This window comes from Macaca fascicularis, chromosome 10, assembly GCF_037993035.2.
Source record: "Macaca fascicularis isolate 582-1 chromosome 10, T2T-MFA8v1.1".
Lineage (NCBI taxonomy): Eukaryota > Metazoa > Chordata > Mammalia > Primates > Cercopithecidae > Macaca > Macaca fascicularis.
Window position 1 is genome coordinate 74,363,448 of NC_088384.1, and position 23,415 is coordinate 74,386,862.

The 23,415-nt window shown below is 39.1% G+C and overlaps 1 protein-coding gene and 1 long non-coding RNA gene across 17 annotated transcripts in view; one reads left to right on the plus strand and one right to left on the minus strand.

Moving 5' to 3' along the window:
- SPTLC3 (serine palmitoyltransferase long chain base subunit 3) overlaps positions 1–9,834 on the minus strand; it is a 179,177-nt gene extending 169,343 nt beyond the window's left edge. For 3 of the 4 annotated variants that reach the window (XM_065522754.2, XM_005568338.5, XM_074004750.1), the window contains exon 1: positions 9,422–9,834. In XM_065522754.2, coding sequence (XP_065378826.1) covers positions 9,422–9,538 — 117 coding nt within the window. In that variant the 5' untranslated portion in view covers positions 9,539–9,834. The remainder of the gene's footprint in view (positions 1–9,421) is intronic. The other variant, XM_045362497.3, reaches the window with a different exon arrangement.
- Positions 1–23,415, plus strand: part of LOC123567108 (uncharacterized) — a 238,287-nt gene that overhangs the window by 180,615 nt on the left and 34,257 nt on the right. For 10 of the 13 annotated variants that reach the window (XR_012419152.1, XR_012419151.1, XR_012419154.1 and 7 more), the window contains 2 exons: positions 4,378–6,677; positions 22,437–22,532. This is a non-coding gene — a long non-coding RNA (uncharacterized lncRNA). The remainder of the gene's footprint in view (positions 1–4,377; positions 6,678–22,436; positions 22,533–23,415) is intronic. The other 3 variants (XR_012419153.1, XR_010578564.2, XR_012419155.1) reach the window with 1 other exon arrangement.

A 23,415-nucleotide genomic window follows, 5' to 3' on the forward strand; every position in this document is an offset into this window, starting at 1 on the left:
AAAACATTAAGTATTTTTCAAAATCAGCATAGTTGATTTCCTGCAATTAATTGGGTTAATATCAATTTACCTCAACAGTGAGAGAAAATTTTTCCAGGAAGCTTTAACAAATAGATAAAATTAATTTGTAATTGGCAGATATCAAAAATACTTAAAATATGTTAATTAAGCCAATGAAACACCTGAACACATACACTTTATTGAGTCAACTCTTTCTTCATAGACAATGTAATACATTACAGACCTCTTAAGGGTTAATAATTACACTTCAGATTTGGCAATTTTCAAATCAGTGTGTTTTTGCATTGGTGATATTTAGATTCATTGTGTTTCACTTTTACAGCCGGACACTCATCTCTGGTTAAGGGCTTATGCATACAGTCCTTATGCCAAACAAAACAGAAATTTATAACTTATGAAAATGCATCTTTGCCAATGATTAATAGCAAATGCATGGTCAAAGCAAACTCTTTAAATGTAAATATAAATTCAAGCACTGAAAATAGTTCTGAGATTGCATAATGACTTTTCTAGTCATTTTAAGGAAATATAGTATCCATGTATTCAGTTTTTATTGCTGCTTAATAAGCCACCAGCAAACTTAAAACAGCAATTATTTATTTGCTCAAGAATCTTTAATTTGGGCAGAGCCCAACAGGGACAACTTGTCTATGATCCATGCAGGATCAATTGGAGCAAACGCACCCTGGAGTTGGAGGATTCACTTCCGAGATAACTCGCTCACACAGTTTAGAAGTTGGTACTGCATCTCAGCTAGAAAGAGAGCAAGCATACTTGGTTTCTCTCCTTGAGCTTCTTCTTGGGCTGCTTGGGCTTCCTTAAAGCATGGATTCCAAGAACGGGTGCTCTATGAGGACTGGGTTCAAGCTGCAAGGCTTTTTGTAACTGACTCTCGGGAGTCCCAGATTGTCCCTTCCATCACATTTTTGGTCAAGTAAGTCATTAGGTCTAGCCCAGGTTCAAGTGGATTAGAATTAGATTCTACCTCTCAGTGGGAAATGCCGCAAAGAATTTATAACTATATTTCATCTAATGCAGGAGTGTCCCATCATTTGGCTTTCCAGGGCCACATTGGAAGAAGAATTGTCTTGAGCTGCACATAAAATGCACTAACACTAATGATAGCTGATGAGCTAAAAAATCACAAAAAAAGATCTCATAATGTTTTAAGAAATTTATGAATCTGTGTTGGTCTGCATTCAAAGATGTCCTGGGCCAAACGCAGCCTGCAGGCCGCATGTCGACAAGCTTGATCTACTGCATCATGTCTAAGATATCAGTATTGCCAGAAAATATTGTACTAAGTGAAGTTTCTATTCAGGGAGGCCACATACTCTTGAAAAAAGCTCCTGAAAGCCAGACTATCTCTCGAGCTCCAACTGGGGCTAAGTGTGAGTCTGCATGACTCAGAGTCACATGAGGTCAATTTTCTTTAGCTTAGAGTTGTTCAAAGTGAGGCATGGGGGTGGCTGGTTCACTAATGTGGTATGTCTGTGAGTGAATATCATCACCTATTGAAAGCTCAGATATGTGAAAGTTTGTGTCATTTGTGATGAGCTAAAATTTTTATTAAGAATGAAAAATCAGGAAAGCAAAACAACTCACCATTTTTTTTATTTTTTTTAACTCACACTGACTCTGCTCTTTAAGGCTGAGTCCATTGGCCCCTTCTCTCTGGAAGTGGGTATGAATCCCACGCCTAACATTATCTTGTGTTTACAGGGGAAGTGTGGACTAACGGATAAGAAATTAGGTTCTAGGATTGGATAAACCTTGTTTCCATACCTGGTTTTGACACTTATAAGTTGGTGACCTTGGTTGAGTTACTAAAGCTTTCTGTTTCCTCACCTATAAAATGGGTCCAAAAATAATACCTCATAGGAATGTTGTGAGATGATTAACATAAAGCACTGGGAATGCCTGGCACTTTGAAGAACTCAAGACACGTTAAAGATTATTATAATTATTATGTTCTTGATTACCTCCCAAATATTTAACTATAGACCAATATGCATCAGGTATTGGAGCTTAATGTCTTTCAATATCTTTAGTCACAGTGAAAGCATAAGCACCTTTCTTTCTAAAAGTATATTATTGATACCTTAGACAACTGGTATTATGTTCAGTTGTTAAATAAAGGTCTCTAAGCCTATTATAGAAAGTAGATAATATCATGGGGTCTTGGACTGTTGTTGAAGTAAGAAGTTAGGATAAGGTGGATAGTCTAGAGTTTATGTTCCAGTTTTGTTCTAGCTGTGTGACTTTGGGGGGAGTTATTTATGTTTTCAGAGCATCAGTTTCCTCATCTATATGAATGTGGCTAATAATATCCACTTTGCATTACTAATATAAGAATTAAATGAGGCCAGTTACCTAGAAGGACCTGGCATGTAGCACCCACCAACAATTGATTTATTAGCTTTACCATTATTATTAAACTGATCAAAATAACTAGGTTATTCAAACTAAGTTTCAACTTGATTTTGCACTTAATGCACAGAAACTGAGAAAATGGACTTTTCTTTCTTTTCTCATGGAAACTGATTCTAGCATATTCCTTTCCTTCACTTTCCTGACTTCTCTTCCCTTCTTTCTCTTCCTTTCCTTACCTTTTGTATTTCAAATTGTATTTCTCTCTCCATAGCTTTTGTCCATTCTTTTCTCTCTGGTGTGTGGGCTCTTTTTGTATTCATTTCTAAAAGTTATTTATAGTATCAGAAAATTGTATTTTATGATATAAATTGTAAACATTTTCCTGGTCTGTAATTTGCCTTTAGGTTATTTCACGGTGTTATTTTTGTTTTGTTTTTGCCATGCAGAAATAAATATTTGACTTTTATGTAGTCAGATTGTTGACCTCCTATTTTATGGCTCCTGGGTATTATATCACAGTTATAAAGACTTTTCCCATGTAAATATTATTTTAAAATTGATATTTTCTTGAACTTTAATAGATTAACAATTACCTATAATATTTATCTATCTGTTCATGTACTAATAGGAAACAATTCTAATTCTTTTGGTGCCCAACATGATTTACTAGTTGGTAGTGCTAGTTACCCCTCATTATTGTTATTTATCATAGTCTTTCCAATTATTCTTGCTTATTAATTTTCCATATAAACTTCAAAGTCATTTTTCTGGCTCAAAAATATGTTGATTTATTTATTGGACTTACACAGAAACTTATGGGTTAACTTAAGTAGAATTAATGCATTTTTTTATCCTGAGTCTTCCCCTACATGTGTTGTATGCCTTTCCACTTATTTTCAGTTTCCTTTCATGTCCCTCAGTAGCATTTTCATACTCCCTTCCAATTGATTTTCACTTTATTTGAATCTATTTCCAGGTCCTTCATGTTTCTGGTGCTACTGTAAAGGAGTTTTTACTTCAGATATGCTTTCCAATTGATTTTTATGCATTACCCTTTATGATGTTTCTTGCCATATTAAGTTTTAGATTTTTTTATATAGTTAAAATTTGCGAAGCTGTTAATGGTTTCTGGGTTTTCATCTTGCTTGAGTGCAAAGGGAGCAAATTATGGCAATAATATTTGCCCTTGATATATCCCTTTTCTCCTTTGCCAAACACAGTGGATAAGCTCTGTTTATGTTGCTTAACAACATAATCCTGTCTTCTATGATGATTAGCCCATTAGGTCAGGGTTAATTCATAAACCATGCTCTAAAAGTCACCATAAGTAAAGCTTACACAGTTTGGGAGAAATGTATCAAACCTCCATCACTTGCACATATAAATGGTTTCCCTTCTCAAACCTCCATCACTTGCACATATAAATGGTTATAAAAGACACTCTTGGTGCATCCAGACCTTATTCCATTCTGGTGATTTCTTACTGCAAGCACCTGTAGCTCAGCTTGAGGGTTTTCTCTGCCGTAGGAGTGTGCTCAGTCCATGTGTGGAAAGTCAAGTGCTGAGCATCCCTCAACTGATGATGGACAGGAATTGGTTGACATTTTTCTTTTTTTCTTTTTTTTTTTGTAATTTAGACAGCTTTGAGATGGGTTGTACACCATCTCCCAGATGTCCCCGACAAGTCTCAGTCCCAGTTGCCAACAATGGTAACTTGTTCATGAGTGTATTGGCTTCCTTCCCTTCTGTGCCTCACTTCACTATTTTTCCTCTGTGCTTCCTGGGTTCACCTCCTTAATAAATTTCTTGCACTCAAGTCTTTATCTGTGGGTTTGTTTCTTGGGGAATGTAAACTAAGACAAAGGCATTTTACAATCTTTTCCCACCTGGTTCTCTCCATTAAGCATCCTGAACCTCCTACCATGAACTCATCTTTCATTGACCAAAGACATAATGCTCTGATATTTTATATCCTTCTAACAGCCTTTCCCTCTGCTGGAAGGCCTCTCTATGCCTGTACGCCTGGCTACTCCGCTTTCAAGACTTGGGTCAAATGTCTCTCTGAAGAAAGTTGTCTTCCCAGCGTAGGTCAGTTACACATTGTTCTGTGTTCCCATGCAAGGTCCTTATATTTCTATTGTGGTGGACTATTTCCAAAGATGGTCATAATAATCTCTCCAATCCCTTACAACCTTTTTCAATGTGACTTTGCAGCTTCTCTCATGAAAAAAACAGCATCTGTTTCTCCTCCCCTTGCATCTTAGCTGGACTATGACTGGCTTTGTCTGCAGAATGTAGCAGAAATGTCCCTAGAACATAAAAGAGGTCTTGTAGTTTCTATTTTTACTCTCTTAGAAGCCAGTCATCCTGTAAAAAAGCCTGGGCTACTCTGCAGAATAATGAGACCACATGCAGAGTGTGTCCTGGTGAAGTAGACACAAGGTGCTTTGGACAACAGCTGGTACCAAGGTCTGGGACATGTGAATGGGGTCATCTTGGATGCTCAGGCAAGTTGATCTGCAGCAAACACCACATGGAGCAGAGAAGGGCAATCCCTAGCAGCCCCTGCCTGAATCAAGAACAATCCAATAGTTGTTGTTTCAAGCCACTGGGTTTTGGATTCGCTGTTACACAGGAATAGATAACCACAGCATTTATTATAGTACTTACCATTAAATACTATAATTGCTTGTCTTTCTTTCCTACTTAGACTCTGAGCTATTTATAAATGGAGGGAGAATATTTTCATCTTAATGGCTGCAGCACGTGACACACAAGAATGTTTTTAAAATGATGAGCCCATGAAAACATGGGGATTCCTTGAGGAGTTCATGCAGAAACCTTGCCACGTTGGGGATTGTTTTAAGGAAACAGGAGCCAAGAAACCAAGGCATTAGAAAATGAATACCAAAGACAAGAGTAGGATGAAGATTCAGAGCAGTTGAAAGGGATTTCTAAAACTTTTAGTTTATGAGTTCTCCTAGTAATTGGCGAGAATATTGCCCTCTATTTCAATCAGGGGGTAGCGTAGGTGAGCCCCACAGACCCTGGTACTTACCACGGCTGTCAGGCAGCTACCACTGTTTGCAATTAAACTTTTAATCAGTCACGGCTCTTATTCTCTAGAATAAGTTTATACTACAGCAGAAGAGTAGCTTCAGGATATTGCAGGCTTCAAGAGGATGTAGAAAGGTGGGGAGAACAGAAGTTCAGCTTTAATGGTTCTAAAACTGGAAATGATTTCCATAGTAATGCAGCTTAATCCTTTCTCTTCTTCCAGCATCTGCTGAGCACCACCTCAGCTACAGCACTGCCTCTCACTGTCTGCGACGAAGGCTCACTGAATTGAGAAACGTTTCTCAGGTCATATGACCTGTTGTGCCTCACAGCTTCCTGGAATGCTGTGTGACCTTTCTTATGCCCTTTACTAGCAACTCCTACATTCATCTCCGGAGTTCTTTTCCTGTCTTTTCCTCTTTGGCCCCCAGGAATAAGTTCCCTATTTTATCTGCAATTATAACGTCTCAAGGTTCAATTTGAGTCTTCCCTGCTCTGAGAAGCTGTCACCGACCACCCCAACCTGTGACTTCCTAGAACACACTGAAAAAGGAACTGGCTTTGAAGCAACCTGGATTTGGGTTCAAATCCTGGCCATGCTGATTGTAATTCTTCGGAAGTTCCTTAGTGATTTTTCTTTCCCCATCTGTATAATGGACACTGTACTACCACTTCATGGGGCTGTTTTGAAGGCACAGGAGATGCCTACCTAAAGTGCTTAGCCTTTCCTGATATGTAGCAGAACATTGATATTTATTATTATTTTTGCTCTTCTCCAGCTTCCAGTACTAATATCTATGCCACTCATTTGTCCTCAAGTTATGTCTGCTTTATGACAGCTGTTGTCCTTGCACTAGCATTTAACTTTGATGTGATTTTTTAAATGTTGATATAAGCCTTCTCCTAACAGATAAGTTGTAAACTTCTTATTTATCTTTATATGTCCTAAGAATAACAGATGCTTAATAAATATTGGTGAAAAAAAAAAAGCAACCACGTGTTAGGGCTCATTACCTATACATGGTTTTACAGCATTCAGGTCAAGAACTCAATAAACCTTGAATTACAGTAACTCTAATCCTCAAACGTTTTTGTTTTCCAGGAAAGGGATGATTAGGAAAACTTTACAACTTTTTTTTCATCCTGCAGGTTTAGTTTAAGAGAAGAAAATGCAGACCCTATCCTCTTAAGAAACTACTTGTGGGAAAATGCAATGGAGACACAAGGTCTGTCTACCTTTCTGGGTTTTGGTTTTCCTAATAAAAGTTTATGGCCAGGTAGAAAATAATTGCTGGGAATTAAAAAGCAATTATGTGGATAATAGTTGCAAAGTAATTATATAGAATTAAGTAAGGAATAGGAAATTTCTATTCATTAGGAAAAATTTTGATTCAATAAAAATTACAAGAAATATTAAGTTTATAGATTAAGACAGTAAGCACCCATTTGTCTGTAGTGTGGATATGCTCATGAGGAGGGAGAACAAATCCTCTAGTACAATAGTCTTCTGTTAGAAGTAAAAGGTAGGAGGCCATATTGGGAATAAACAAGTAAATGGACTTAATCAGTGATGAAAACCAGTTTTTGTGCATTCTCAGAACATACGAGGTTTAAAGAAAAAGAAAAAAAAAAAACAGGAAAAATAGTCAAGCTCCATAAAATCTCCAGAAAGGAACTCTAGAAGGTTGCTAGACTGGAAAGGCTCTGGTCCTTGCCAGCTTTGAGACTGGGGCAGCAAACCTGCATGCTGGAGCAGGGATGGCAGCCTATGCTGGACCAGAGGGAAAGAGGATTCCTGAGCACTGCCTAATAGTAATTTTCATATTGTTTGTTATGCCAGGGAACTCTTTGTCAAGAGAATCTTGTAGGATCCTCTGATGTATAAAAGAGATAACAGTGTTGCTGTGTGGCTGCAAATAAGTGGGAAGAGAAAGGGTGGGAGGATCATTGGAGGGGCTGGTAGGATCTTAGATGCTGCAGCAGAGGACCTTAGGCCAGGCAGAACGTGTTTGGGAGACCAGCAGCCTAGGATTCTGTAAGCCTTTGCAGACTGCTTCTATCCACAGGCAAGGCTTTTGGTCTAGACCTAGTTTGTTAAAGGGCCCCAAGGATCAAAACTAGTGGCAAAGGAACATGAGAGTAAAGACAACTTTGTTCCCATCATGGAGGGGACGATAAGCTCTCGTTTGCTCCATTACACTATGATCTCAGCCGGGGTTTTTTTTGTTTGTTTTCCTGAAAAATATTTTTCAAGCCATAATTGAGGCTCTCAATGAAAGCCAATTGTAGCTTAGTGACACCTAAATGTGTCTGAGACAAGAGGCTCTGGATAGCCCTTCAGGAAGGCAACAGCAGCCCTGATGTTTTCGACTATTCTTAGGGAAGCCTCAGTGTCCAAGGATATTTACAGTCTTGCAGCTGCACTTCATAATGAACCTTTAGAATCCTGGATTTTATCCTCACTTAGGAGTGGTTTTAACTGTCTAAGTTTCTAATCTCATACCTCGAATGTGATTATAAAACCCAGATAAAATAAATAAAAGGGAGAAAAGTTATGAAGGAATCTCTTCCCAGATGAGATCCCTCAGGGTCAGAATGATCAAAAGGGTAAGTAGGTGAATAGCCTGTGAGTTACAGGCATTCCAGAGGCAAGGATCATCTTGAGTAGTGGCCTGAATTGGTATTTAGTGATGCATAAGTAGTGGATATTACTGCAATTTCCTTCATGCAACTGACAGGAGCTGAGCACCTTCTCTTCATGTTGCTCCAGTTTTCAGATCCTCAGCTGGGACAGGTCAGTTTTGAGGTTTCAGATAGACATATCCCAGGATTGGACAGTGCCTTTTGTTAAGAGGGTAATGCTTTTGGGGACCACAGCCTGTTTACACACAACTCAGGCTCCAGAACTCCTTTAGCCTCTTCCAACTGCACACGTGAATGTAATTCACTGAGTGGAGGATTGGCCCCAGCCAGACCCACCTGGCCTGTGATCTTAGAACAATCTGCCTTTCCTGTGGGTGGATACGTGCTCTCCGGATGATCAAATGATGGAAGATTGCATGGGACTCCCTGTGCCACTTCTCTTTCCCAATAGGAGGCTACCTGTTTGACTGCTTGGGCTTGCTCCTGGGGCAGATGAGCTCACCCCCTGCTGCTCAGAGCAGAGTGACACGGGGTGTCCTGTGGGGAGTGGGGAACTGCCTTACATAAGGACCTCACAGACCCAGGCTCTCTCTTAAAATAAGCTGACAACTTTCCTTGAGTTCCTCCTGCCTAGTATATTCTGCAAACATCCTGGTGCAATAAGAGAAAAAAAAAAAGGGCCAAGTTACAAGTTTGTTTTAAAGATGCTGTTCTGTTTTCTGAGTGCAGCGTATCACAATGAGCCATGCTTTCTGAAGTGTTTGGAAAAGAATGTCTGTGACGTCACATTTCAAAGAAATACTGTAGCCTCAAATCAAGTAGTGAGCTATAACAATGCTCCACTAAACACCAATAACAACTCGCCTTTCAAAGAGAGATGCATTTCTCATGGACCTGGGAAGAATGCCATCTCCACCACATAATGTCAGCAAAATGTACTTTCACTTCCTCTTTTTCTTCTGAAGCATGATAGTTGTAGCAGGTCTCTTGGACTAAAACATATGCAAAGAGTTGGAGCCTTCATAATTCTTCCCTCCCCACAAAATGCTTGAGACAAAAGTCTAGTAGGTACATTTGTATTTTAGGGAGCCTAAAGCTGTGTGAGTGTCTGTGTGTATCCTCTTTTGCATTCAGAAGACATTTTCTCCTTAATCCACACCTAAAGTTTTTGGTAGCCAAGCACTTTCTATTAAAGGAATCAACAGTCAAAACACATAAAAACACTTCATAAGATGAACTTTAAGTTAGGACAGTCCCAAATATCTTCACAGAGAAATATTGAAATGTTCAGGTAATTCAGAGAAGAGTAGGGGAGAGTGCCTCTTACCTGGGCTTCTTTCACTATTCCATTCTTTGTGCAGTTTCTGCTTTGCAGGCCATTGCTCTGTTTCTTGTGATTGTGAAGTTTCCCATTGCAAACAGTACCACCTCCAGGGTTAGCCATGGGTGTGAAGTGACAGAGCCCGGGACAGGTTTTCCTTCAGAGGTCTCTGCAAGCTTTAGTTTTTAGTCTGTGAGGGGATGGGATAAAGCTCTTTGGGGCTGAGCCCTTAAAGGAATCTTACCAATCAGGCTTTTCCAGAAGAAGAGCAACAGCCTATCTTTTTGCGAGATCGTTGAAACTAAAACAAACGGTTACCTTTATACTTCTCAACTCCAGTCAAAATGTGAACTCCATGGCAACAAACCTGCTTCCCAAACTATAAAGGAGATTGTCCATGCTGGCTCCTTCTGGGGACTGAGGGAACCTGGGGACTGAACAACCCAGTGGCAAAGTGTGAGGAGGCGGGCTGGGAGGTGGAGAGTCTTTTAAAGACACACACACACAGCACACTCACAGAGTCTTCTAAGTACACTGGGTTCTGAGTTAACCTCTTTTTCCCACCCCCTCTCTCCTGCATGTAATTGTGGTTTTTGGTTGTAAACCAAGCTCAAAAGTTAATATTTCTTTCTGCTATAAAATAACATTCAGAGGTGGTTGCCAGGGGCTGGAGGGATGAGGGAAAGGGAAGTTATTGTTTAATGAGTGCAGAGTTTCAGTTGGAGCAGATGAAAAAGGTATAGTGATGGATCACTGCACAACAAGGTGAAAGTACTTAATGCCACTAAACTGTACACTTAAAAATGATTAAAATGGTAAGTTTCATATGATGTATACATTTCCATAATTTACAAATGATTTGAAAAGATTTTTTAAAAGCCAGTATTCAAAACCCACGTATGTTAAAATCAGTACTATAATAAGGGGGTACCGACCCATCAAGAATTCCAGTAAGACAGATGTTGGGGAGACAGAATATTTGGTGACTGCATTGTCTTTACCTTGTGACCTTGGGGGAGGCATTTACTCACTTTATGGCTCAGCTTTTCCACCTATAAAATATCTGCTGAGGTGGAACGAAAATTATGACATAGCTCGGGTTTGCTACCAATGCAGGTGTGAGGTGGTTGGTGACTGCTGGGTCCCAGTCCTGAAACACATCTGGTTTACTCATTAACTCGTATTCTCTCAATGCATGAATCTTCAAAGCTCTTTCTTCCTATCATCATCAAATGGCATGGTGACATGATTTGCTGGAGAGTCATTACAACCTGCTGAGTCTTCCCAAGCCCACCCTTGTGGTTTTCCTGAGTCAAGACTTCTTTAGCATCAGACTCTAAGAAAAGAAACCAATTTGGCTGGGTGCGGTGGCTCACACCTGTAATCCTAGCACTTCGGGAGGCCAAGGAGGGCAGATCATGAGGTCAGGAGATCGAGACCATCCTGGCTAACATGGTGAAGCCCAGTCTCGCCTAAAAATACAAAAAATTAGCCAGGTGTGGTGGTGAGTGCCTATAGTCCCAGCTACTCAGTAGGCTGAGGCAAGAGAATGGCGTGAACCTGGGAGGCAGAGTTTGCAGTGAGCCGAGATCGTGCCACTGCACTCCAGCCTGGGTGACAGAGCGATACTCTGTCTAAAAAAAGAAAAAAAAAGAAACCAATTTATTGGTGCAGTAGACAAAAACAAACAATCAAACACACATACACAAACAAAAAAACAGAAATGGCCCCTGTTTCCAGAGCCTCATGTCCTGTACCTCAGCTCCCTTGGACAGGGTTCAGTTCTACTCCAGAATAATGTGGTTTTTGGAGGTGGACATGCTAATGCTTCTAACCATGATTTGCATATGAGGGTACCTGCCTTTCCCATCCCAAGGAATGCTAGAGGAATAAGATAAGGCCTGAGGCCAAGGGAAGAGACGGAGTTAATACCAAGTGTGTTCAGCCCGGTTTGTGTCTCAAGTTCAAACATTTGATCGCATTTCTCTCAACCTTTACCATCAAAGTAGAAGTAGATTTTTACTGGTCTCTCCCTTCCATGGCTGTTTCACTGGATTCGGGGGCCAAACTCTTGTAGGTGTATTTTCTTCTAAGATTTAGGAAATGGAGAGATGAAGAGGTAGAGGGGAGCACGATTGTTGGCCCAACTGTCTCACATTACTTAGAAAGACAAGTCGAAGAGAGGGCATTGTTTTCCCTGAGCTCTATTGCCCTGTGTAAAGCATTTTTTAAATAAAGATTTTGAAATAAACTTTTTAATGTTAGATGTCTCTTTTCTTTCTTTTCTTCTTCTCTATCTCTTTCCTCTTTTCATGTTTCTCCTTTTCGCTTTCCTCCTCCACCCTTCTCTTCTTTTTCTCCTTCTTTTTCAAGTTTTCTTTTTATAAGGGACAAAAGGCCTATATAAAATAAATCTCAAACACAGCTGAATTCTGCTTTCTCATTTTCCTTCCCCTAATTGCAATTGCTAAGGTTAGGTAATCACACATAGATTTCCGAGAAGTATCTACTACGTGCTCTCACTCTTGAAACTTTTCTATTTTACTTAACCATATTGGAATGTGTGCATTGTTGTGTACACAAAATTACGTTAACACACCAACCATTTGGCATCAGGCACTGCTGGTATGTATAGTCAGTGGTGACTCGTTGCTTCATACCATCTCCACTTAAAATAAGAGAGGAGTTCTGTTGGAGTGAGTGGTAGGTTTAGGTTTAAGGTTTGGATCGATACTAAAACACAGACTTAATATTGAGCAAGATTTGGCATCTCTGAACAACTAAATACATTTTGGATCAACTAGTAACCTCAACAAATGTTTGAATAAGTACTATGTATTTGCTGAGTCCTTGGATATCACAAGGAATAAAACATACCTAGTCTCTACCTTCATAGAACTAAGACTTAACTGTACCCACATGCCTTCGACTTAGGATATCTTACTATTAAAGGTAAAAATAAATCTTCCCGTTAGTACATTAAAGGCAAAGATAAAATTAGCAATGGCCTTGTGGTGTTCTCCAAAGTAATGGTTTTGCCCCAATGCCAGATTATCAGCTCCTCTCTTAATGAAGCAGCCGAAAAGGGAGATAACAGAATGAGGATAGGCAAGAAAGGGAAGGTCAGAGGCTTGGCAATGTGTTGTGGAAAGCTCTTGGAACAACTTGGGGATAGAAAGTTGGCAAAAATGGGAGGATATGAGCAGAATAAACTGTCAGAATTGTACAGTGCACAGAAATCTGTTCATTCTCAGTGACTCAATTTTTACCCATGTAATGGAGAGTGATGCTCATGTAAAACTAAATTTTCAACAGGTTAAGTGACTTTTCCAAAGCCACAGAATAACATGTGGTAGAAGTGGGTCATGAACTCAAGAACGTCTGGGTCTAAGTGAGTGCCCTTTCCTTATACCATGACACACCTCTCCTCCAGCTGTTGACTTGAGAACCATCAACCACCAAGAAAAGAAATAACAGAATCTGTTACTATTTGGGAGATTTCATTGGATTGGCCAAATAATGAATAAAAATGCTTTATTTGTCTTTTTGATCTATTACAAATTTGCAATATATTAAATAGGTACAAATAACTAATGACATGTCAATATCTATTAATAAGTCTACATGGAAGTACTTAAATTTCCCAAAGAGTTCAGTCTGGAAAAATCCTCATGGTAGAGACAATTCGTTTCCATAGATTTTCTCACGAGTAGGTTTACATCGTAAACACGATGACCTAAGGCGGCCAGCTGCATGTGACCTAATATTAAATTTGAACTGACCAATAAGCCATGAAAATTATCTGAGAAAACCCAGAAAGTGATCATGTCAATTTATCTGACATTAGGTGGAAATTATAACTCTTAATCAAGATCAAGTTAATTTTAGTTTTCACACTTTTGGGTTTTGCACACTGTTGGGATTGGAAAATCCATGCGTAGTACATATTTAACATGACATATCTTTGCCCTGAAATAGATCATACTGACACAGTCAGTCCCTCATTCATATCCTTTTGACTTAGCTTGGAGGTCCCTGATACACGGTGTCAGCTGTTTTCTGCGTTTCTATGCCCAGGTAGGTTCTCTGACCACGGGGTATTCTCCGCTCCTGCAGTGTGGGCCAGGTGTGCTGGGAAATTCACATCCTTGAGAGCAACTCTCAGCCAACAAGGGATATAAGTTGGTGGATAAACACCCCATGTTATTTTCTTCTTTATGGGACAATTCTGAGGCATGTTCACAGCCTCTGGAGAGTTCCCAGTGGGACTGGGGCTCTATTGCCTTCAGTAGTAACCCTCTTATAAAAACACCCATTATTAGGTTTTCCTCCCTTCCAGGTTTTACTTATCCATGATTCCGGAAAATACCTCCCCATGAACTACTTGCGCCTAAATCCTTGTCTCAGAGTCTGTTTGTGGGAATGCACATCAGGGCAACCAAGTCCATATTAGCCCATCAGATTTTATTGATCAGAGATCAAATTGGATCTTTTGAATGATCAATATTAGACTGTTCTGAAGATTGAGAGAGACATCACACAGAAAAACTTAATACATTCATTTGGGTAAAACCTCATAAATTCTAGAGAGAGATGGAAAATCTGTACTCTTATGTCTCCCATAGGAAAGATTCATGGGATTTATGTATGAAGACGGTGTCTACAATTTAGTTGTGGAAGAAAAGTTGTTAATTTTGAGTTATAATATAATAAAAACACTACATATTTTGAATGAGAAACAGGCTCTAGAAAGTCTTTTAGAATGTGCTTTATCTGTAGAAAAATTAAAACTAGCTTATTCTTTACTGAATGCTTTGATACAAAGAACCCTTTTATGTTTCTAGCTAGCAAGGGATGATAAATGGAAATTAAATGCTTAGCATTCTTATTCATTTTCTATTGCTACTGTAAGAGAGTATCACAAACTTAGTGGCTGAAACAGCACAAATGTATCATATTAGAGTTCTACAGATCAGGAGTCTGACATGGGTCTCACTAGGCTAAAATCAAGGTGCTGCATTTCTCTTTGAAGGCTGTAGGGGAGAACCTCTTTCCTTAGCTTTTCCAGATGCTAGAGGTGTACACGTTCCTTTATTAATGCCCCCTTCCTCCATTTTTCAAAGCCAGCAATGCTAAATCTCTGTGACCTTTCTTCCATCATACACCTCTGTACGTGTATGGGACTATGGCCAGGAAATGTTCTCTGATTTTAAGAAATCATATGATAGATTGTGACCATCCTGAAATCCAGGATAATTTTGGAATAACTTCAATTACATCTATAAAGTATCTTTTAAAAGTAATTAAGTTGTCAAATAAAAATTGTATACATTAATGCTGTACAGCATGATGGGTTTTGATACATGGATACATTGTGGAATGGCCAAATCACGCTAATTAACATATGTATTACCTCTCCAAAATTATTTTTTGTGTGGTGAAAACACTTAAAATTCACCCTTTTAGCAATTTTCAAGTGTACGATATATTGTTATGAATTATAGTCATCATGTTGTATAATAGATGTCTTGAACTTGTTCCTCCCCTCTAACAGAAATTTTTCATTACTTGACCAATATCTTGCAAGGTCTCTTTTGCCATGTAAGGTAACATGTTCACAGGATGCAGGGATAGGGTGTGGACATCTTTGGAGATCATTAGTCTGCCTACTACAGTACCTATTATTGCTAATTAAAAATTGGCAACTAGTCAGAGGATCTCATTATTTAGTTTACTGCTTTTATTGTTTTCTTCTAAGAAATGTAGAAAATGTATATTTTTAAAGACTCTCGTAGGTTAATTTTCAAGTTGAGCGTCTGAAATCTTTTTTAGCAGTTTTAAAAATTGCAGGCTAATTTACATAGACAAAGATACACAGACTAATTGCACAGCTCAGTGAATTTTCATAAAGTGAGCACACATGGGAACTGAACCCAGCTGAAGAAATAGGACATTTCTAGCATCCAGAAGCCCTCTTCAGGCCCTGCCCTACTCTTCACTCCTTAATCACACAAAGAAACCACTATTTTAAGTTCTATCACCATAGATTAGTTCTGCCTCATTATTTTATATAAAAGAGTCATTCAGTTCCTATTCTTTTGTGTCTGGCTTCTTTCACTCAATTATTATGTTTGAGAGAGTTTTCCACTTTGTAGTGCATAGCAATAACTTGTTCATTCTCACAGTTACATAGTATTCCATTTTAGGAGCATACTGTAATTTATTTATTCATTCTATTGTGGACATTTGGGTTGTTTCTAGTTTTTAGCTATTAAAACAATTGCTACTGTGAATGTTCTAGTATAGCCTTTGGTAGCCATATACGTACATTTCTCTTGGGTACATACCTAGAAGTGGAATTATTGGAACATAACATGTGTATCTGTTCAACTTTGGAAGATACTGATTGATATGGTTTGGCCCTGTGACCCCACCCAAATCTTGCCTCAAATGGTAGTCTCCATGTGTTGAGGGAGGGACTTGGTGGGAGGAGACTGGACCATGGGGGCAGTTTCCCTATGCTGTTCTCCTGATAGTGAGGGAGTTCTCATGAGATCTGATGGTTTTAAGAGTGGCAGTATCCCCTGCTCTCTCTCTCTTTCCTGCCACCATGTAAGATGTGTCTTGCTTTCCTTTCACCTTCCGCCATGATTGTAAGTTCCCTGAAGCCTCTCCCGCCATGTGGAGCTGTGATTCAATTAACCCTCTTTGTTTATAAATTGCCCAGCCTCAGGCGATATCTTTGTAGCAGTGTGAGAATGGACTAACACATGGATCCGTGGCTTTCCAAGTGTTTGCACAAGTTTATGCACCAACCACTAATGAGCATCCCAGTTGATCCTTGTCCTCACTGACACTCGGTATAGTCAGTCTTTTTAAAATTGTAACCAGCCTGGTGAAAGTGCAGTCATGTGTTTTTTTGTTGTTGTTGTTTGTTGTTGTTTTTAAGGTAGAATTTACACATGAGGAAATGCACAAATCCTGAGGTACAATTCAGTGAATTTTGTCAAATCTAAACTTGTTTGAACTTTAGTGTTCCAAGTCTTATAATTGTGAATTTTCCTATCAAGAGGGCTTGGAGGAATTAAATCCTTTGTGGCTAAAAAGGGAAAATTGTATTTACCTTGTGCTCCCACCTCCCTTCTTCCAGTGACAGTCATGGGTGGGTAATCAGGGTCTGTGGACTGCTGGTTTCTGTCGTTTGTGTATTACCTACCTCAGAAGGCATTTACCTACTGACCTGAGGGGCAATGGTACAAAAAAGGAAAAAGGCGGAGCAGTGGCTTTTGAATGTTAGAATGTTGCCTAGTGACCCAGCCTCAGAGAGTCTCCCTGTTCTGCCCCAAGGTCTTTCTGCGGATGCCAGGCCACCAGTATGTGATAAGAATGAATCCAAGAGCACTGAGATTTCAATTTGCCTCTTTCTTTCTTCTTGTTGCTCTTGTCACATTTCTGTAAAAGTCATGTACGATAAGGCATTTATGGCATGGTTAAAATGCACGCTCCTCCATGCCCCTGTGCACACATGTCCTGATGCTTCAGGCTTAGCTTCACTACAGGAAATGTACCATGCAGTTGTAATGTGTCTGCAAGTAAGGAAGATGGAAAAAACAACTGGCTTATAAAAAGATGGTGAGCTGGATTTTCTCCATCAAATGAAACACCCTCAAATTTCATTTCAGTAATATGTCAGTCACTCATGGAGGCTGGGTGTCATGGATAATTGGCTCTGCTAAGATTAGGCACATTCATCTGAATCTTGTTTATTTCCATTATAAAAAAGGATCACAACTTCTAAGGGCTAACATAAGGATTATAGGAGAGAACTTCAGAAAGCTTACGGTACGAAACTTTAGCATCTCTCTTCCTGCTTTATCCAGGAATATTGTTACTGACAATATAATGACATTCTTGAACCTAAGAAGAAAGTTTCAATGACCACATGCTACAAGTCTGGCTGATAGAAAGTCTCCCATAAGAAGGGTCAACAGCAGGGACTGTGGCCCTCAATCTTTCTCACAGTCTTCACACTTATACCTAGAAACCAGAAAGAGGTCTGGACATTGGCAGGGACCATATCACTCAAAGTCTGATGTCTTTGGTCACTGATGTGACCTAAAGTGCTGCTATCCTCAGATCATGGCTACCAAGCTACTGTGATCACCACTCTTTTCTTGGCAAAGGACAAACAGCATGGACCAGTGCCTATGGGAGGGTTATAGGTTGGGCCTGGAAGCAGCACACACTGCTTTCTCCCAGTTCCATTGGCTGTAACTCGGTTATGTGATTACACTTACTTCAAGGAAGGCTGGGAAATGTAGTCCACCCTGTGTCCAGAAGGAAAAGGAGAATGTGGATTTTGATGACCATTAGCAGCCTTAGCCACAGATGGTTTATACCTTGACCTAGGGTAACTTTTCTTACATTCATAGGAATATAGTAGCAGCCATAGTGAGGCAGCAAGGTAGGTAAGAATTAGAGGTTCTTGAAAAATATTCATCCAGTGCTTTTAGTCCTGTCACTTCACATCTATTTCTAGACATCTTAAATGCATAGACTCTGTGGGAGACATTCATGTAGCCTGTCTCCTGATTTACTAGGAAATTTATCTGGACTCCTAAATGTGATTGGATCTTTTTATACCCCTGTTGGACATGATCTGGTTATAAAAGTCCACCTAGTTATAGACACATGAAGAGTGAACTCATTCCAGGGTGGCCTGCCTCAATAGTTAAATCCTGAGACAATTCTGGGGTCTTAGGGAGGACAAATTTTCTAAGCTTCCAAGGGCTTGTGACTGAGCCCTTCTGATATTGACAGTAAAAGAGGTACAGTAGTGTGGATCCTAAGAGGTGGCAAAGCTCTGGGCCTTCTGGGGGGCTGATTCAATTCAAGCACAGCAATCATAGATATAGCATCTATAAATCAGTTCACAACGTAGCTGTTGAAAAAATATAACTTTTTCTTAGAACTTAATTTTAATTTTGAGGACCCCCCTGCTTTTCACTTTCCACCAGGTAGTTGAGATAATCCCAGTCCATTCGCCCAGTTATAAGGAGCATTCATGAAATCAGGTTGCTCTGGGAATAGCAGGTTTGAAGCATGACAATGTCTTCGGTAATTGACATATGCTCCTAAGCATCATCTCACATTTCCTCTTTCTCCTGCACCCTGAAGCTCTAGTGGCTTTCTCTCTGCTTTCCCTGCCCCATGTGGGAAGGCAAGAGAATAATTCAGCTCTGTTCCTTCCCTGTCAGGCTAGGAACCAGGGATCAGGGATCCCTGCAAGTCTGTCTGTGGCTCCACTCACCTAGACTCCCTCTGCAGCAGTCTTCTCTTTCCAGGGACCTTCCTCCTTTCAGGCGAACTGCCTGGGAAGCAGAGCAAGCCCCTCCCTGCCACCCAACTGTGCCTCTGCTTATTACTTCTTTACCAATTACTCTCCTCACAACCTGGAAGCATCTCTCTTTTGGTTCCTCAAGAACATCCCTTTCTCCAGAAACCTGCTGGTGTCACTCATGGGTGTCTCTGTGTTACCCCAAAGACTTCAAAACTCCAAAAGACCTTTTTAAAAAAAAAAAAAAAAATGCATCTGCAGTTTACTCTGCAACTTTCCCCTCCTGGTACAATGAGAAGAAAACAGCTCAACAGCTAGGATGATGAAGGGTGAAGGAGAGACTGATCATCAGTTAGGAAATTAGAGTAATATTCTGGCTGGGCGTGGTGGCTCATGTCTGTAATCCCAGCACTTTGGGAGGCCAAGGCGGGGGGATCACAAGGTCAGGAGATCAAGACCATCCTGGCTAACATGGTGAAACCCCATCTCTACTAAAAAAATACAAAAAAATTAGCCGGACATGGTGGCGGGCACCTGTAGTCCCAGCTACTTGGGAGACTGAGGCAGGAGAATGGTGTGAATCTGGAAGGCGGAGTTTGCAGTGAGCCGAGATCATACCACTGCACTCCAGCCTGGGGGACAGAGCAAGACTCTGTCTCAAAAAAAAAAAAAAAAAAAAAAAAAAGAATAATATTCTACAACAATAATTCACCTACTTACATATCTATCCTTCCTTACAAAATTCATACACACAAAAAAGCAGGGAAATGTATTGTCCCTTTACAGAACTTGAAATGGATGTGTGTGAGCTTTGCATTTCACATTGTCTCCATTCAGCTACATATACACATATGCGTTACACAGTAGGTAATTTTGTAAGAAAAAAAAAAGCTCCAGCCTTGGACATGGGCAAGATAAGTTACCAAGTGCCCTTTTAGTAGAGGGCAAAACATAGTATAGTGAACTCTTGGAGGATCATCAGATACCACAGGAGTCTGCACCTTTTTATTGACTTTCTGTTGACTATTTTACAATTCTGTAGGGATAGAAGTTAATGTGTAGAAAACCGATAGCAACACTAATTATTCTTGTGGAAAGCAATGCAAATGATTTTTCACCAGTAGAGATACAATTTGATTTCTGCCAATTGGATAAGATAATCCTAAGCATCATTATAATAATTTCCCTAGAGAACAAGATTTAGTTTTGCATCTATTAGAAAGTTCATTTCTGCATTCCTGTCTTTATAAATATATCTACATCTATCTATATTTTTCTATGTCTCACATTTTCGTTTGATCCAGTATTTATATATTGCTGTTTATTAATTATGTTGAATAAAATCTTCATTGGATAAGATAACTCCAAGCATCATTATAATAATTTCCCTAGAGAACAATATTTAGTTCTGCATCTATTAGAAAGTTCATTTCTGCATTCCTGTCTCTCTCTATAAATATATCTACATCTATCTATATTTTCCTTTCTCACATTTTCATTTGACCCAGTATTTATATATTGCTGTTTATTAAGTTGAATAAAATCTTCAATGTGTTCATTTTATATTTACATAAAAGTCAAGTTTTTTACTTTTTGAAAATTATACTTTAGTGATTTATAATATAAGCCATTTCTTTGTATAAACTGCCACTCTCTTCCCCTCCTTGACTTATATTCCAAGATAGTTTCTGAGGATTTTTCCACATTTCATTGAGCCTTCACTATAATCTTCACAATAACAGGTAATAAAATTTCCATTTTACCCATTAGAACCTGAGGCTCAGAGAAAGGTTTAGTTGTAGCCCCAAGACAGTTAAAAAATATTTAGTAATAGAGCTGGAGTTTCCAATAAACATTGAGCTTACTTCAAAGCCCTTGTGCCTCTCATGTGTTACTCTGGATCATTTTAAGGTCAACATTGCTGAGGACTGTACGGTCTTACAGTAAAAGTAAAAGTATTGCAAGACCTTATGCTCCTCATTTTAAGCCTTTTGAAGAAAAGGCAAACTGTTAACTTTGGAGGGTGTTTTTAGGGACAGGATCTTGCTCTGTTGCCCAGGTTGAAGTGTGGTGGTATGATCTTGGCTCACTGCAGCCTCGACTGCCCAGGCTTAAATGATCCTTTCACCTCAACCTCCTGAGTAGCTGGGACCACAGGCACATGCCATCACACTTGGATTTGTATTGTTTGTAAACACGGGGGTTTCACCATGTTGCCCAGGCTAGTCTCAAACTCCTGAACTCAAGCAATCCACCTGCCTTGGCCCCCACAAAGTGCTGGGATTACAGGCTTGAGCCACCGAATCTAGCCCACTTTGGAGGTTTTAATTCAAAGCAAATAGCAAAGCAAAGCAAAACACAACACATAAAAATGTAACGAAAAACAAAACAACCAGAAAAATTCAAAGCAACATTTGCCTCCCTCCACCATAGAGGCTATAGGATGTTGGCATGGACGTCAATTGCTTGAAGGAATGTGTGGTATTTAAGAGGCTTAAAAATGAACAACCAAGTGCTGGTGGCAAGGCAGGCACAGGTAAAATAAAAAATATTCACAAGATTAAAAGATGCAGCCAGGATTTTTTTTTTTGAAAATTAATGGATAAAACATCACGATTAATTAGTAATTGGTGATCAAATGTATTCTGCCTCACCTTGTTGGAAAGAGAAAAGTATAGATGATAATGTTTTATATCTGCTTGGTATTCAGGTTAAAAGATAGTCAGTTCATCTTATTTTCCTTTTTCTCCCCTCTCTAAATGGCGAGGTAGCTTTGAGTCAAAGATGAATAATACTAGCACTGGGGTACTTCTTCTCATTACATGCGTAAGAATTCTTGCTTTCTTCAGATTGGCTTGACTACATTAATTATTTTTTCCTGCCCTGAACCTGTGATTCATGACACTTTGCACAGCTGCTATAAACACTGTTTTCTTAAATTCCAGACACAGTCAATGTGTTAAATGAATAGAGTAAGGGCAGGATTAACTACACAATTTGCAGACATGGCACAAAATGAAAATATAGACCCCATTTGAAACAAGAAACAGAACGTTCTTAGCTCCCCAGAAGTTCCCAGATGCCCTCTTCACTCCCAGCTTCCCTAAGGATACCAACTATCCTGAATTCTAATAGCGTAAGTAAGCTTGGCCTCCTTTTGAGTTTATATTAATGGAATCATGTATGATATCTGACTTCTTTTGCTTAATATTATGACTGTGAGATTTTTTCCATATTTTTGTGTGTAATTGTAGTTTGTTTGTTCTCATTGCTTGATAACTTTCATTTTATAAAATCTTAAAATTGTTACTACTGGTATCATAGTTAAGTTTCCCTGTTCTCAACACACACACACACACACACACACACACACACACACACACACACACACACAGAGTGATGAATTCAGTCTACTCAGCATAGTGGTGGGAAAGGGAGGGTTGCATATTAACTGGGTTTTGACTTTTGAATAGGCTCAGTTGCCCAATAGCCATTATGTGTTAAATTTCCAGAAGATATTGGTGCCACACTTAATCGTATCACCTTCTTTTCCAAATGAAAAATTGTTTTCTTCCAGTTAGTGAAGTAATGCACATGACTTTAGCTGGTAACGTACCAAATCTGTATTCAACCTGTTTTTCCAGTTCTGGCAACCTGACAACTTTCTCTCCTTTCATTTCCAAGTGATTGGTTTCTAGTTTTTGCCAATTAGTGTGGTGATGATCATGAAGAAATCACATGTATGTGACATACGGAAAAACTCACAGAAGTGAACCACAAGTAAGAAGTGCATTGATTATACTTTAGCTTGTTTTGAATGTAAAGATATGCCATCCAATATTTTCTTGTAAAGTTTATGAAGTTTCTCAGACTGTATTATTTGTACTTTTTAATAAAAGGATTATTGCTATATAATTCGCATACCATACAATTCACTCATTTAAAGTATACAATTTGATGGTTTTAGTATATTCAGAGTTGTGCAAGTATTGCTTCCATGAAGTTTTAAAATTTTTATCACCCCCCAAAAACTCCTATACTCTTTAGAATACTAGTCACTCCCCATTTGCTCTCCACCTCTCCCCCCACCTCCCCTTACCTAGGCAACTGCTAATCTACTTTGTTTCTACAGTTTTGCCTATCCTGGATATTTCACCTTAATGGAATCATGGAGTAAGTGGTACTTTTGCAAATGGCGTATTTCATTTAACATTATGTATTTAAGGTTTATCCACATTGTAGCATGCATTTGTACATCACTCCTTTTTATGGCCAAATAATACTGCATTGTATAGATATACCACATTTTGTTTATCCATTTATCACTTGATGAACATCTGGATTGTTTCCGCCTTTGGCTAGTAGGAATATTGACAGGTTTTCATGTGAAAACCTGTTTTTATTTTCTTGGGTGTACAACTAGAAATAGCATTTTTGGTCATATGGTAACTTTATGTTTAACATTTTTAGGAACTGCCAGACTTCTCCAAACTGATTGCACTGTTTCATATTCCCACCTGCAAAGTATGAGAGTTCCATTTTCTCCACATCTTCATTAAAATTTATTATCTGTCTTTTTTGATTCAAACCATTCTAATGGGTGTGAAGTGGTATCTCATTATGATTTTGGTTTGCATTTCCCTGGTGGCAAATGCCATTGAGA